The sequence below is a fragment of the Sarcophilus harrisii genome, chromosome 1 (genome assembly GCF_902635505.1).
Source record: "Sarcophilus harrisii chromosome 1, mSarHar1.11, whole genome shotgun sequence".
Lineage (NCBI taxonomy): Eukaryota > Metazoa > Chordata > Mammalia > Dasyuromorphia > Dasyuridae > Sarcophilus > Sarcophilus harrisii.
In genome coordinates, this window is record NC_045426.1 from 238,906,701 (window position 1) to 238,922,450 (window position 15,750).

General features: G+C 31.8%; 1 protein-coding gene across 3 annotated transcripts in view; it reads left to right on the plus strand.

Annotated features, from left to right (window-relative positions):
- Window positions 1-15,750, plus strand: part of DMXL1 (Dmx like 1) — a 131,369-nt gene that overhangs the window by 83,714 nt on the left and 31,905 nt on the right. For 2 of the 3 annotated variants that reach the window (XM_012542615.3, XM_031938842.1), the window contains exons 29-33: window positions 1,771-1,937; window positions 4,339-4,484; window positions 12,557-12,642; window positions 13,863-14,064; window positions 15,403-15,520. In XM_012542615.3, the coding sequence (XP_012398069.1) occupies window positions 1,771-1,937; window positions 4,339-4,484; window positions 12,557-12,642; window positions 13,863-14,064; window positions 15,403-15,520 (719 nt within the window). Of the gene's footprint in view, window positions 1-304; window positions 533-1,770; window positions 1,938-4,338; window positions 4,485-12,556; window positions 12,643-13,862; window positions 14,065-15,402; window positions 15,521-15,750 lie in introns of those variants that run through there. The other variant, XM_031938849.1, reaches the window with a different exon arrangement.

Below are 15,750 nucleotides of genomic sequence, written 5' to 3' on the forward strand. Positions count from 1 at the left end.
AATTTTTGCTTGGCAATCTGAAGAAAAAGAGAAAAGCTGTGCCTTTTTTATTTCTTTCTAGTTTGGATCTTTACTAATTCATCATTAGAATGAGGAGGACAATATGGACAATTGTTAAGATTTATTTCAACACTAAAATTTTTTTATTGTTTCCAAAATATTTTATTGCATTATATTTGTTTGCCAAAAACCTATTAAAAATCATTGTTCGTAATAACTTTGGAAATTTTTAACTATCCTTAGATCATATCAGATTATTCCATTTTCATTTATTCAGTCTTTTTTCTCATTCAACATTGCATAGCTGGATTCACAGACTGTACTTTGAATTGCTTACTCTTACAAAAAAAAAAAAAAGGTAAACAACAAAATACCTTCCTAAACCTACCTTCTAGCATGTACTTTCAATTTTTAAAATTATATTTTAATGGCAAAGAAAACTATATGTTGACAGCATTGTTAACAAACATTAAGTTTTGTCAGGGATTTTTTCCTTTTCTTTATCTTTATATCCATTAAAAAGTAGGTATTTTTTAAAATAATATTAGATCTCAAGGATAACCATTTTGAAAAGGTAAAGAATATTTTCTAATTAAAAATCTGTCAAAGCTGTTTTAGTCTATACCTAATATGTTCAAAGTATGTTGTTATTTTTAATTTTTGACTCTTTTAAGCCAAACAGTTACCAAAACTAGGCAAAAACATAAAAATAAATTTTTAAAAATACTTTCTAATAATTTAAAAGAAGAATAATGATAACACTTATCTTCTGTATTTAGTGTCATAATACTAATATTTGATACAGTTTCTTAACTTTCTAAGTTTTTTTAATAATCATGTTAAAAATTAATAAGTTTTGCTAAAAATAATGCATGTGCATGCTATTTTGCTAGTTGATCATCTCTAAACAATAAAATATAGAATAAATTATGTTACAGCACAAATTTCTACATTCTATTCAAAGGTAAGTAAACTAATTGTCATAAAAAGGAAATCATTTTACAGTGATGTGGAATGATTGTTACTTTTTTGGTCATCCACATTTTATGACATTCATGATTGGCTAATCGATTTTGATAAAATTTATTATAAAGTAATTTTAAAAGTATTTAACTTAGTTATATTATTATGTGAATAATATTATGTAAAGTATTTGGTATTTATAGCATAGATTTTAAAAAATTATTTAATAATACCAGTGATTAGAAAGTCATTTTCCCCCTCCATTGCTTTTATTTTTGATTATGCAAGTTAATTTTTATAGTTTTCATCTTATTATATTGTTTTCTACATTTGATAATGAAAAAACAATTTTTTTTTACAAAAGACCAAGAAATTAAATCTCCCAGTGAATCTTTACCATGAATCCACATTCACTTGACACTTAGTTATTCAGTTAGAGATGGGGGATTCCTTATAGTGGTAAGTTTTTTTGTAGCCACCTTTAGTTAAAAAGAAATTCTAATTCTGCACTGGCTATTTCCAATGATCCTTGGAAAAGAATAATAGTGACAAAATTCCCATGAAACTTGTTTCCCCCCCCCTTTCATTTTTCCCTTTCTGTTTTATTAATTGAATAATATGAAACTTTTGCTTCTTGTACTCACTTTTTTCTTAAGAAAATTAAGTCATATTATAAGTTACATAAAAGTAAGACAATTTGTTTTTACTTGAGTAAATTTACTTATTGAGTCTTATTGAACATAAAAACCATATTTGTCATATACTAATAATCTTTTTTTTCTAAATTTTGTTTGGTTTCTTCTCCAGTTGAAGATGGTGAAAAACAACACAAACGATCTAGGTCATCAAAAATATCTTCCAAAGAGTGCCTTCAACAGAGCTCTTCCTCACCTATAGGAGACCAGGAGACTTTGACTTATAAAGAAAAATTTATTCCTCCTGAGCTTAGTATCTGGGATTATTTCATAGCAAAGGTACCTAATGTGATCATAGAATATTTGTGTATTTATATTCATTTCAAAACAAGATTCCATTTCTATTTTTAAATATCTCACTAGAACACTTTTTGAAAAGATAGTTTTTATAGATAAATTATGAAACTTTTATCTAGTATGATCACTTTCCAAACAGTTTAAATCTTTTTTTAAAATCAGTACTTTGATAAATTATGACTTCAGAGTTTTCAGAAGAGTTTACATTTGATTTAAAAAAGATATAAAGCACATATATTATATATAAATGGAGAAAGAAGGGAGAAAGTAGAGGTGATGTCAAGGGGACAGGGTGGTGGGAACCTGAAAAAAAAGGACTAATATTAATGTATAAAATTTTCAGGGACCAAAGCTTCGGTAATGGAAAGAAGGAAGGAAGGAAAGAAATATGCATTTACCAAGCCTTTACTGTGTGCCAGGCACTGTGCTAATGAGCATTGTCTGAGGAGAAAAGTTGGAAACTATCTGAAGTATGACAGCATACATTGTCTTGACTCCTTTAGTCTGCAATTTTTGCTGCTGCCTGTTCCTAGAGACACAGGAATAATGGTATACTATAGACTACCCAGAGAGCACTTGTCAAAGATAATATTTCTGATTAGTATAGAAATCCCATCAAAAAAACAGTCAGTCAGTCAGCCTCACAGGTGCTAGGCACATAGGCACAACTAAACACTAGAGATACAGAAGGCCAAAAAGTTCAAATCTCTACCTTCAAAGAACTTACAATCTAAATGGGGGAGTTAACATGCAAACGTAGATATTAAAGAAAAAAAATAGACAAGATAAATAGGAAATAAGTAATAGAGGGAAGACACTTGAATTAAGAAGTAGTAGGAAAGACTGCCTATAGAGTGTATGATTTTAATTGGGATTTAAAGGAAGCCAGGAAGATAAATAGTCAGAGTAAGTAGAGGGAACAGCCAGAGAATGCTGAAGCTGAGAAAAGGAATGTTTTGTTTGTGGAACAGCCAAAAAGGCACTTACTGGATCAAACAGTGTGAGTTGGGGATTAGGGTGTATGAAGACTAGAAAGGTAGAAAGGGCCTGGTTTATCAAGGCCTTTGAATGCCAGACAGAAAATTTTTTATTTGCTTCTTTATACAATAGGGAGCCTCTGAAGTTATTACAGAAGGAATTGACATGATTGGACCTGTGTTTTAGGAATATCACTTTACTATTGAATGAAGGATGCATTAGAATAGGAAAAAACTTGAGGAAGACAGACCTTAAGGCATGAGTTAAAGTATACTTGTATTAGAGTTGTGACAGTGTGAAAGAGAGAAGGGCTGTGTTCAAAAGGTGTTGATTAAGGTAAAATCAGCATGGATATTGGAAAACAGTAGGGGGAGAAGGGGCCTATGGAGAGATAGTGATGAATCCAGGATGATTCCTAGGTTGCAGGCTTAAAGGATTTGGGGAGGGTATAGGAAGAAAGATAATGAATGCTATTTTAGACATAATGAGTTTAAAATATCTCCTGGATATCCAGTTCAGTATGTCTGAAAGGTATTTGGAGACGCAAGATTAGAGGTCAGCAAAGAGGATGGGTCAGGATAGGTGAATTTGAGAACCATCAGCATAGAAATAGTAATTAAATCCATGATAGTTGTTATGACTAAGAAATGAAGTATGTAGGGGGAGAAAAGAAGATGATCTATGATAGAACTCTGAGGACACTTTTAGTTAGAGTACATTATCCAGCAAAGGAAATAGAAAAGGACCAGTCACATGGGGGAGAGAAAGTGATGAGCATTGTCAAAGGCTGCAAAGAAGTCAAGGAGAATAAGGATTGTGGAAAGGCCTTTGGATTTGTCAGCTAAGATATCATTAGTGACTTTGGAGAGAGCAGTTTCAGTTGGAATGTTGAGTTTGGAAGCTGTATTATAAAGAGTTAAGAAGAGAGTGAAAAGAAAGTGGCAGCTCTATAGTAGATGGTCTTTTTGAAATGTTTAACAACAAATGGCAGAGGAAATATAGCATGAAAGTGAGGGGATGGGAGGATCATAAAAAAAGAACCCAGGAAAAAGGCCACTGTAGTTATGTTTTGGAGACAAATGAATTGTTTGCTACATTACTGTGACAAAACGCAAAGAACAGTGTAGCAATAAGTATTTATTGTTTTTTATATGCCAGACAATATGTACTAATGTTGCCTAGTTCCATATCATCAGTGGTCTTATACCACCAACATCTCCATTTCAGTAGGATTTACAGATGTCTTTCTGCTCCTTTTGTTGCTTAGAATGTCCTTTGAATGCTATCGTTAGAAGTGCCTACAAAAAATGTTTTTAAAATAAAATAAAATACAACTGTTTGGATATATATTTGGATGTCTTGGTTAACATGTTTGGATTATGAATTGTATAAAATTTTATTTTAGCCTTTTTTACCACCTTCCCAAAGTAGAGCAGAATATGATTCAGAAGAGAGTCAGGAAAGTGGTGATGATGAGAATGAGGATGGTGATGAAGATGTTTTAACTTCAGATTATCAACTCCAAGAGCATGCTAATTCAAATTCATACAGGTATAAAATATGTATTTTTAAGTTTCTTTGAGACATTTTTGTTTCTAAAGAATTTCAAGTACTTGATCATTTATGTAAGCTTTTTATTCTTTATAGAACATTATAGGAAAACTAGCTAGTTAATATTTCTGCTTTTACTTACCAAAATTTAGGCCCTCAGTTCCTGGTAATTTTTGCCTTTATTCTCTACTACACACTCTAGTGAAACTGCCCTGTCTAGCCTTTAGAAACCTATATGGCATCCCTTATTAAGGGATTATCAAGGACTTTCTCCTTGATCTTCTCCCCAAGATCTTAACTATTGACCATACCTTTTTGATATTCATTTAATTCTTAGAAATTGAGAAACTCAGATCTTGACTGTTTTCCTTCCTGTCTCATTTTTGTTTTTTCTCCATTTACTAAATGTGGGCTTTCTCTCAGTGGTAAACTTTTCATTCCCATAGTTTTGTTATTGTTTTTATGCAAATTATTTATCTATAAATCCAGAGCAGACATATCCTGAACTCCATTTTCATGTTTCTATCTAAATCCTAGATATCTCTACCTGTATCAATAGCTCAAAATCAACGTTTCCCAAATTGAAATTATCTTTCTCCTTATCTTGGACTCACCTCCAAAATTTGACCTTCCTTAGTATTGATTTCTAAGATATTCCTTGAATAAATTACCATCACTGAGTCTACTTTATTATAGTTATCTCTTACCTAATTTCTCTGTTGGTAGTCTCCCTCATCTCCAATCTATTCTTCACACTGCTCACAATGCAAACTTCTTAATGCATAGATCTCATTTGCATCTCTTAAACCTTTGTGGTGCCCCTTATCAAATAAAGCACAAACATATAGGGCACCCTGAGGAAATGAGCTCCTCTCTGATATCTAGTTAAAGTTGTAGTTATGGTCATTCACTTCAAGTAATATAGTAATATTTAGATTGTTGTGGTAGATTATTCAGACTTGTATAATCAAATTCCAATACATAACTATTTTTTGAAGCTGAAGCAGAACATCAGGACCTGGGAGGTCTTACAGCAAGTAGTAACCATCTATCTAGGCCCCAGTATATCAATGTTATTGTCTTTAGTGTATCAACAACCTGTGTTTTTCCATGACTTCCAAAGCTCAGTCTCTCATAGCTGATTATGGTAGTGATCAGTCTTGTTAGCCATTCAATAGAAATGTTTGTGATTAAAGAATTATGATTTGTGATACTCTTGAAACTAAGCAGATACCAGTAGTTAGAGCTTTTGGATGCCAGTGTGCTAAGACTCAGTATCTGTCTTTAGCTGTACATTATTACTTTGTGTTTATACTTTTTTCACATCAGTAACAATTGTTCTTACTTAGAGGTCTTTGAAGGTAGTATTATTTAACAATAATTCTGTTGGGCTCAATTGACCACAATTAACCGTAGCTAACCTCTGGACTTATTTGTGTAGAATCACAAAATATCAGGACCATTGGAGACTATCTAGCACAGCCTTGTATGTGACCAAGGTTTCCTATGAAGTGGAATGTGCAACCTATTAAGGCAATGCATTCTACTTTTGGATAATTCATATTGTTCAGAAATTTTTCCTTTTATGAGGTCCACATTTGCCCATTAGCTGCTTCCAGCCAATCGCATAGTTCTCTAAATGGCTAAGCAAAACAAATTTGTTCCTTCTTCCCTATAATAATCTCTTGTACTCAAAGACCATGATACTGATATATGTGCATGCTCTCTGTGTCCCAGTCAAGCAAGATTATTCACTGCCCCTTTAATATACTGCCTTTTTTACACAGTGACTTTCCCATCTAAAATTAGCTTGCCCTATATAATGTGCTTGTTGAAACAGTTTCTTTCAGAGATAGCTTGGCTGCCACTTATTTAAGTAGGTCTTCTTTGATCTCCCTCAGGTAGAAGTGATCTTCCCACTTTAAATCTCTTTTGGTACTGTATGCAACTTTTCTATGCACATGTTATTAGTATCTGTCTCTTCTTACAAAAGTTAAGTCATCAAGTATTAATTAAGTACCTAATATGTATTGTAGTGTAATTTGCTAAAGCACAGAGTGAGATGCAAAACTCAGGTGCTACCAGCTTCCATAAAGCTCAGGATTTTGTTCAGCAAAAATATATTATTTAACTTTAATATTTCAAGTACTGTATGCAAAGTCCTGGGATTGGCAAGAGATGAATCCAGTAGTTGAGTCTTCAGGAAAACATAATATTGATATACAAATAGCTACAATAGTTAACTGCTTTCCTGAGCACACAACTATATTTCAAAATGTTAGAAGACAACACATTTAGGAAAACACATTTAAGGATGTGTTCAGGAAAAGGAAGAGAAGCCCATTAGAGATAGAAAAGGAACTATTGGAAGGACGATAATGAGGAAAGGCTAAGTTCCTTTAAAGAGAGATGGTTACCAGGTAAAATTCATAGAGGAACTATTTTTGAGGCTCTGGGGGGGATGAGCAAAGCAATTTAAGTTTATTGATCTCTGAGTGGGTAATTTTCTTAGAAAAAAGGAGAAGGAAGCCAGATTACAAGAGATTGATGAGTTGAATGGCTACTGAACATGACGAAATGAGGAAATATTTATTCTCCTTTTTCAAGAAGTCTAGATGTAAGGTTGTAACAAGGTGGCAGTGGCGGTGAGGGGGGAGATAGAGAAGAAAAGAGGGAGGGAGAACAAAATAAATACAAACTCTATTGTGGATGGAAGAAAAGTGAGCAGACATAGATTTGTAGGTCCAGGGGCAGAATAAGAATATAGCCTCTAAATGGGGTGGTAGAACAAAAGTTTTGGGTTTTTTTGAAGGGGAATTGGGGTTGTTTAAGTATCATAGAGTTCTGAATATGTTTGTAAGCAGATAAGTGAAAAATCTCTGACTAAGGATAAATTAAAAATGACTAGGTGCTTGAGATTCTAGGTTCTGGGGACAGGTAAGAACAAAGATAAGCATGCCTTCTGCATTTGTGATCTAGTATTTTTTATGCTCTCAGTGATAAGGCCTATTTAAGCCTATATGATGAGAAAATATTTATTTCTATTATGATATTGTAGAAAGAGCATTTTGTGAGTAAATAGAGAATTCTAAATTCTAATCTTGACTCTGCCACTTGTCAACTTTACTACTCCTTTCCTAAGTCTCAAATCCTTTCTCAGCAAGCATTTCTTAAGTGTTAATTATGTGGCAGTCATTATACTGAGCAATAGAGGTAGAATGAAAGGCAAGAACACAATTGTATTCTAATGAGGGAGCTAGTATATAAGTTATGTATTCAGAAATACATAGAGATAGAGAGAAAGCAATTCAAAGGTATTCTGTAAGAGGAAGGAACAAGATGCTGGGGGGACCAGGAAAGCCATCTTGCAAATGTGGAATTTGAACTGAATCTTAAAAGAAGTAGAAAGGAGGAAGGGGAAGCATTCCAGGCAGGGAAAATAGCCAGTTAAATGTACAGCAGTGGGAGATGGAGTGTCATATGCAAAGAATAACAAGTGGGCCAGTTTGGCTGCATCATAGAATCTTTATGTATTAGGGGAAGAGGAATAAATAATAATAAGAATTATATATCTTAAACAGAAAACTGGGAGGTAATAGGGAGCCACTAGGATTTATTAAAGTTTAGTGGGAGTTGAAATGACATGATCAGTTCTACACTTGGCAAAGCAGAGCCATGATAGTGGACTAAAGGCCTAACCTTTCCCCCAGACTGCTCCAAATTCCTTTAAATAATGTCTCTAAACAAATTTTAGAACATCAGAATACCCAAAAAGGTGTAACAGAATGTTTTTCAGCTTAAAAAATCACCTTGGCAACTGAATGGAAAATGAATTTTAATGGTGAATACCAATGAGTAGACTTGTTATAGTATAAGAGAGAGTTGAGAGCCTAAACTGCAACATAGTTAGGAGTCATGGGGAGAAGGGAAAGGTTGAATGAAAAGAGTATAATATGATAAAGGGGTTTTTGAATATTGTTGAAGAACAAGTGAAAGAGATGTCAAGGTTAGTAAGATCAGGGTGGGATGGTGCAGTAGGTCATAGGAATTTACTAGAATAATGAAGTTAGGGTAGTTTGTATGTTAAGATCCTCTTGATTTCAGGGTAAGAGTTGGAGAAGACAAGAGAAAAACTTATAGATAAGATGTGAATTATAATGTTAACATAGTTATTGGGATGATCTAATGATATAATTCATTTGAAGTACTTTGTAAATTGATTTATAAAGTCAATATTTATTTTATTTCCCTATGCATCTTGAAAATCAGTAGGCTATTTTGCTCAACTAAAACCCAGTGATATATATAAAAGTATAAGTCAATCAACCAGCTCCAGTGCTGGGAGCTGGAATGAATATTGCAAAATGAAATAGTTCTTGTTCTCAAGGAGCTTAAATAGGAGGGAAGGCTACTACATTCTCAAAATACTCTTTTTCCTTGACTCTTCATTGAACCGAAATCTCTCCACAGAGTTAACAATAATCTTTTAATTGCAAAATTGATAATCTTTTCTCAAGTTTTCATCTTTATAAATGTTTCTGCAACATTTAACCAGATTGACTATCCTTCTTTCTTGATTGTACTCGAATTTTTTTCCCTTAATTTTCTTGCTACCTTTATACTCCAATTTCCATCACTGGTCATCACTCACATCACATACCCTAAGTTTGGGTTTGCCCCAAGGTTCTATCTTGGGCCTTCTTTCCTCTGCATACTTTCTAACTTGATGATTTCATCATCACCCCAGTGGTTTTAATTTTCTTTTTATGTAGATTAATATACTAAGCTCAATTTTTGCTACTCAATTCCAATTTTGCATTCAGTGGTATGCAGATAAATGTTTAACACCTCCCCCCCCAACTCCCCAATTTACACATGAAACACTTTTTAAAGATTGTAGAATAATAATATTATTATTATTATTTAAATGTTTTAAACTGAATGTTTTGAAGACATCTCAAGCTTAATATGTCTAAAACAGAATTCATTGCTTTCACCCTATAAATCCATTATTTTTCTAAATTTCTCCTTTTTTTAAGTATTATCATCCTTATCATCTGAATACAAACTTTGTTTTATCAGTTACTCTTCTTTTCTCTCTCACTTTCTATACTAAATTGCCAAATCTTGTCATTTCTACCTCCACAATATTTTTCTTATCTATTCCCTTCTCTCTACTCAAACAACTACTACTTCCTCTATTTCCTTTCTCTTGCCCTCCCCTCCTTTCCAGTTGAAGGTCTTATCACTTATCAGCTGGACTATCACACTCTTTCCATCTCGAGTCTTTTTTCTCTCCAGTTCATTCCTTACATAGCAGCTGAAGTGATTTTCCTAGAATACAAGATAATCAAGTCACTCCTTATTAAATTCCAGAGATTCCTTATTTTTTCCATGATCATCTATTATTCCATCATTATCTCATTCTTTTTAAATGTCTGTATTTTGTCTGAGCTTTATACTTATATAATTTTAGTATAATTCTACATGTATATAGTTAATGAATAAATGTATATTGGGGTTACATCAGCAAATTTTTTTAAATTGGGTATTCTATCAAAAAATTTTGGAGTCTACTAGACTTGATGAATTCTAATGTCCCAATCAGAAGTTTAGGATCTGTTCATCATAGAATCATTAAAAGAGGATTGATTGTATTTTTTGGTCACAAGAACATATGAAATTAAGCTTTATGTGACTGTGATTGTGCAGTCGCACAATATTGAAGATGAGGGCTAAAGGTTCTATCCCACAGCTCTTAGATCTACAAGGAAAGGGCATGGATAGAAATTGCAAAGGATAGGAAGTCTATGAAAGGATTCAGATCTGCATCAGTGGGGTGGGGATGGTACTCAAACCAGTGATGAGAGATATATCCATAAACCTTGAGAACAACTGATCCAGATTTTAACCTGATATCTGAGAAGTCTCAAAAAAAAATTTTTATGTTGATGACTATATTTCAATTTCATGGTTTTGCTTTGTAATCCTATGTATTTTTTTTTTTTTAATCCATTAATATATTATTCTGAGCAGGGATCTCTGAGTTTCACCATAGTGAATCTGGGTCTATGACACAAAAGAAATCCCAATCTAATCAATTTGTTTTTACTTGCATTCATTAAGTGCCTAGTATGTATGTGTATTACACAAGACACCACCATAGAAAGACAAAATCAAAAACAAAGTAGTCCCTGCTCTTTGAATCACAAAATAAGTTTTACTTACCTTTTTCTTTCTATTACAAAAAGATCTTTAGTCTTTCCTTTATGAATGAATTTTGTCTCATTATTTTTGTTATTTTCTATGAATTTTCAGAAAAGATTCTGTCTTCTAAATTCACTCCCCATATGGTGACCAAAAATGGACATAATGTTAGAAAGATTTAAAGAGGTGCAATGGCCAGAATGTTAAATTTATAGTCGGAGAACTTGGTTTCAAATCCTAGTCTTATTGCTTATTACCTGTATGATCTTTTAACTCATTTAATCTTTCTGAAACTCTTGTAGGTTGTTATCTCTAAAATGAAGTAGTTAGGGAGGATAAAGTTTCCTTCTGGTTCTAAATCTATAATTTCATCAACTTTGAATTTTAGTAAAATTGTAAAATTTGGGGCATTATACATCATTTATCCACCTCCCTCATTTTATAGATAACAAAACTGAGATGAAATTATTTAACTCATGTGAGTAACTAGTTCCATTGAATGGACATTTTGATAAAGGGAAACAAACATTTTTATGTTATAAAATTATAAAGTAAGTATGCATACAACCAAAATCTTATATTTTAAAAGCTGTCTTATAAAAAAAAATTCTTAAAGCAATAGGGATTAAAACATTTTATAAACAAAAGATTGAAAAGATTAGATGAAAAATTTACATCATATATATGCTGATAATTAGAATTTCTGTGGTTTATTCGAACCTCAGAGACATATCTTTAATGATTACTAAGAAATTACTGAATCCAGTGAAACATAGAAGGATAACTGGAACAATGTTGTGTCATTGAAGTCAAGAAAAGAAAACAAGAAAGAAAAATACATATATTTTATAATGAGATATATACATATATATATAGATGAAGGAGGCAAAGAATTCTTCTTGATGATGCCTAGCATTATTTTTAAGAGAGAATCTAAAATGACATCAGTAAGATAACAAGACCTTGGATTAATATAAGATATAGAAATGAATTCTACAATGACATACCTATAGCTGATTTTGTGGACTTAGCAAAGACTGTCTTATTCTCTTCCTGATTTATAGGTTTACAAGAAATAACTTGCCAATATATGAACCTTAATATTTTGGTTTTTTTTTTTTTTAACTTGTATCCACATTATTTTCCTCTAATATGTGCAAATATAACTGATTTCCAGAGTGTTTAACAGTGTTATATTTCCAGAAACACTTAATCTTTTGAGTCAATACTATAGTAATGAGTGATATTTTATTTTATTAGTATGACCTTGACCCCTTTCTCCTTACTTTTAAATACAAATATTTCATGAAAGAATTACGTATTTTTATTTTTTATTATCACAATTTTTTCTTCGTTGGGAACTTTTTTATTTTTTTAGTCCATTAACTGTGATTTTAATGATTAGGGAACTCATGGTGTAGAAACTCCCTCTAATAATGTAGATCATTGACTCTTCTGCAACTTAATTGTTTTAGAGAATTAACCAAAGCTACTTAGATATTAAATGACTTGCTTAAGGTCACACCACCTCTCTGTTTAAGACAAGCTTTAAATCTAGATAGTCTTTACTCCAAGGATGCCTCTCTGGTCACTGTATAATGCTGCGTCTCTCATTTTCTCCTAGTTAACATATTCTAATTTATTTATTCTTATTCCAATTTATTTATTCTTAAAACTAGCTTAAAAGTCATTCTTTTTGCTGCTAACAAAATTCAACCTTCATAGGAGAGGCTGAAAACAAGATAGATGGGAAGAGATTAAGACTGAGATGATAATGTGTTAGAAGGAGCAAGGTGGAAAGCCCTGTTTTAACTAAAAGAGAAAATTTTATTGATATATAAATAATTCACTTATATTATTTCTAGTTGGTCATTGATGAGATTGGCTATGGTGCAGTTGGTGCTTCATAATTTGAAGACTTTCTATCCATTTGCTGGTCATGATCTTTCAGGTAATAAAGACTTTATTATTCATTGCTATCATTTCTTGAATTGATTAGAGCATTTCTACTGAATATAATAATATTTTTTCAAATCCATCTTAGCAAACTTTTTTAACCAAACTTTTTGATCCTTTGATATTGTTTGTGTTCATGTAGATGAATATATTTAATTACTATTTAATTACTTATGACTTCAGTTTATAGAAACATTACATTCTTGCTATATACAAAACATTCTGCAAAGTACTAGGCAAGATGGAGAAATAATTTAGATACAGAATCTGGAGTTTTCTCTCAAAGAGGGAGAAACAACTTATATAGAAATAGCATATATGATATAACTCATGTCAAGCATAAACACAGTGTTATTCAAAGTCAGAGGGAGGAAAGATTGTTTTTGACTAGAGTTTGTTTTATAAAAGATAGGAGGAGGGATACATTTTCAGAGAATAAGAGACATGTACTTTATGAATTGTCAGAAGGAAGTTCAAATAGAACTGGACAGTGGATACTGGAAAATGTCAATGTAGAGCTAAAGATAAAGGTATGTCTGGAGATGAAGATTTAGAGTTATTTGTGTAGAGCTAGTAGTTGAAACTATGAGAGTGGAAAGTATAAATAGGTTAAATAGAAAAATATAAATAGGATCAAAATCAGAATCTTAGTAATAACAAGTATTAAGTGAAGGAGATAAAGGAATTAGATAGGAGGAAAATCAGGAAAATACGGCATGAAAAAGTCACAAGAAAGGATAGAGTAAATAAGATTATCAGGGATTTATTATCTTCACTGGTTTGGAATATACAATTTTATAAAAATTTATCTTGAAGCCAGCAGCAAAGTAGCTTGAGTTGACAGCTATCTGGGAAAGCAATTTATATAAGACTACAGAAGACTAAGGTCTTCATTCTATTTTGTAAACCAACAATTATTTCACAAGAAAAAAACTATATTTTCCCCTTACTCTATTCTAATTTATCTATAACTCATAATTTGATTTGATTTCCTTTACTAATGTTGGTCATTATCGTAATGCTAGATTATCTTTTGTACCTTTTATAAAATATTTACTTCTTAATTTTGAATATAATATCAAGGTACGCATATTTTAAACCCTTTGGATTTTTACAAGAAAAGAAGATTATATATTAATTAATTAATACATTTAATGTTAGGAAGCATTTTAAAAATTGAAGTGTAAGTAGAGCCACTTTTTTTTTTCTATTTAGAACTTCCAGTTAGCTCACCACTATGTCATGCAGTTCTGAAAGCTCTTCAGTGCTGGGAACAAGTCCTTCTCCGAAGACTTGAAATACATGGTGGGCCACCTCAAAATTATATTTCAATTCATACCTCTGAGGAGAGTTTGTCAGGAGGTCCAGCAATACTTCGCCACAAAGCCTTGCTTGAACCTATGAACACCCCCTTCAAGTATGTATTTTTATAAATATTATCTTGGTAACCTATAAGAATTTTGTACTTTATCATTGAGAAGAAAGGTTTTTCTTGTGTCTTTTTATTCCAATCCATTTTTTGTTCTAAAACTACTGAATTCCTGGAATTACTAGATATTGTTAAGTTTGCTTAAAAGTAAATATTTTCAGACAGTTAGGATGACACAGTGGGTAGAGCAGTGCTCTTGGAATCTGGAAGACTTGATTTCAAAACTAGCTATAGATCCTAGTTGAGTGACTTTGGCAAAGTCATTTAATCCTGTTTACTTCAGTGTGCTCATCTGTAAAGTGAGCTGGAGAAACAAATGGCAAACCCTCCAATAATTTTGCCCAGAAAAACCCAAATGGGATCACAAAGAGCTAGACATGACTGAAAACATTGACATTGGTATATCTATAATATTAGATATACATATTTTTATTCTTTAATAGCTTAAGTGTAATATAAATTAAATAGTTCAAATATTGACCATCACAGTCTTGTGAATTTTCTCTTTGAGAAGATGATAAAATATTTCCCTTAAAGCTGATCAGTTTATTTGTCTCAATGATTTTCTTCATCTTCATTTCCCTTCATTCCAATAGAGTTCAATTAACATTTTAGAGGAAAATCTATGCTAATGTCTTCTGAAATTCTCTTCCAATTATTTTATATATGTACTAGTTATTTGTCTGTTTTCCATCCATGTAAGTTTTTTTATGGAAGGGACAAGTTTTTGCCTGTGTGTGTGTGTGTGTGTGTATCACTAGAACTTAACACAATGCATACCTTGTAGTATGTACTTAACATTTGTTGTCTGACAATATTGTGTTCAATTTGTTAAATTTTGTAATTCATAGAGGAAAGAACAGTTTACAACTTTCTAAGTTTACAAATTTATCTATCATGAACAATAAGAGACATACCTATATCTTTTTTTAGCATGTGATTCATTTAAATGTTTGGTTTATTTGAAATTAATGTTTTTGTAATACTTAAATTTTGTGGAATTTTATTTACTTATGAAATTAATTTTGTATAAATTCAACAAATAATTACATGGTATTAATCACTTATGTTTTTTTGCGTGTAAATCTGCCACAGCTTATGAGGGTTGATGCCAGTGTCCCATTTCCTCTCTTATTCCTTTATAATTTATTTTATTTTATATCCTTGCAACTTTGGTAGGGAGTATGCTGCTCTTATTTAATTTTAAACTCAATTTCATTGAATCTTGCTTTTTACTTTTTCTTTTTACTTTTATTGAAGCTAGGAGAATGATTTGTTAAATAGTTTTAACATCATTTTTATTTAACTATATCTGCTTGTCTTCAGATCTAAACATCATCTGGCTCTGTCAGTGAAGAGGCTTTGGCAGTACTTGGTGAAACAGGATGAAATTCAAGAAACTTTTATCAGAAATATATTTACTAAGAAGAGGTGCCTAAATGAGGTAGAATTTAAATTTATTGGTTTTTCATGAAAGTTGCTTTGAGTTAAAGATTTTACATTTGTTTTAACATTTCATGTAAAGCAAATTATCAGTGGAAAATTAGACTGCAATATGAACAAAGAATATTTAAGGAAGTGAGGGAAGAGACGATTGTGATCTCAAATTCCCAAAATTTTTGAGTGCAAGGTTTGGGAGGTGTGTCTAGGGATTTCTTGATTTTTATAGAACAT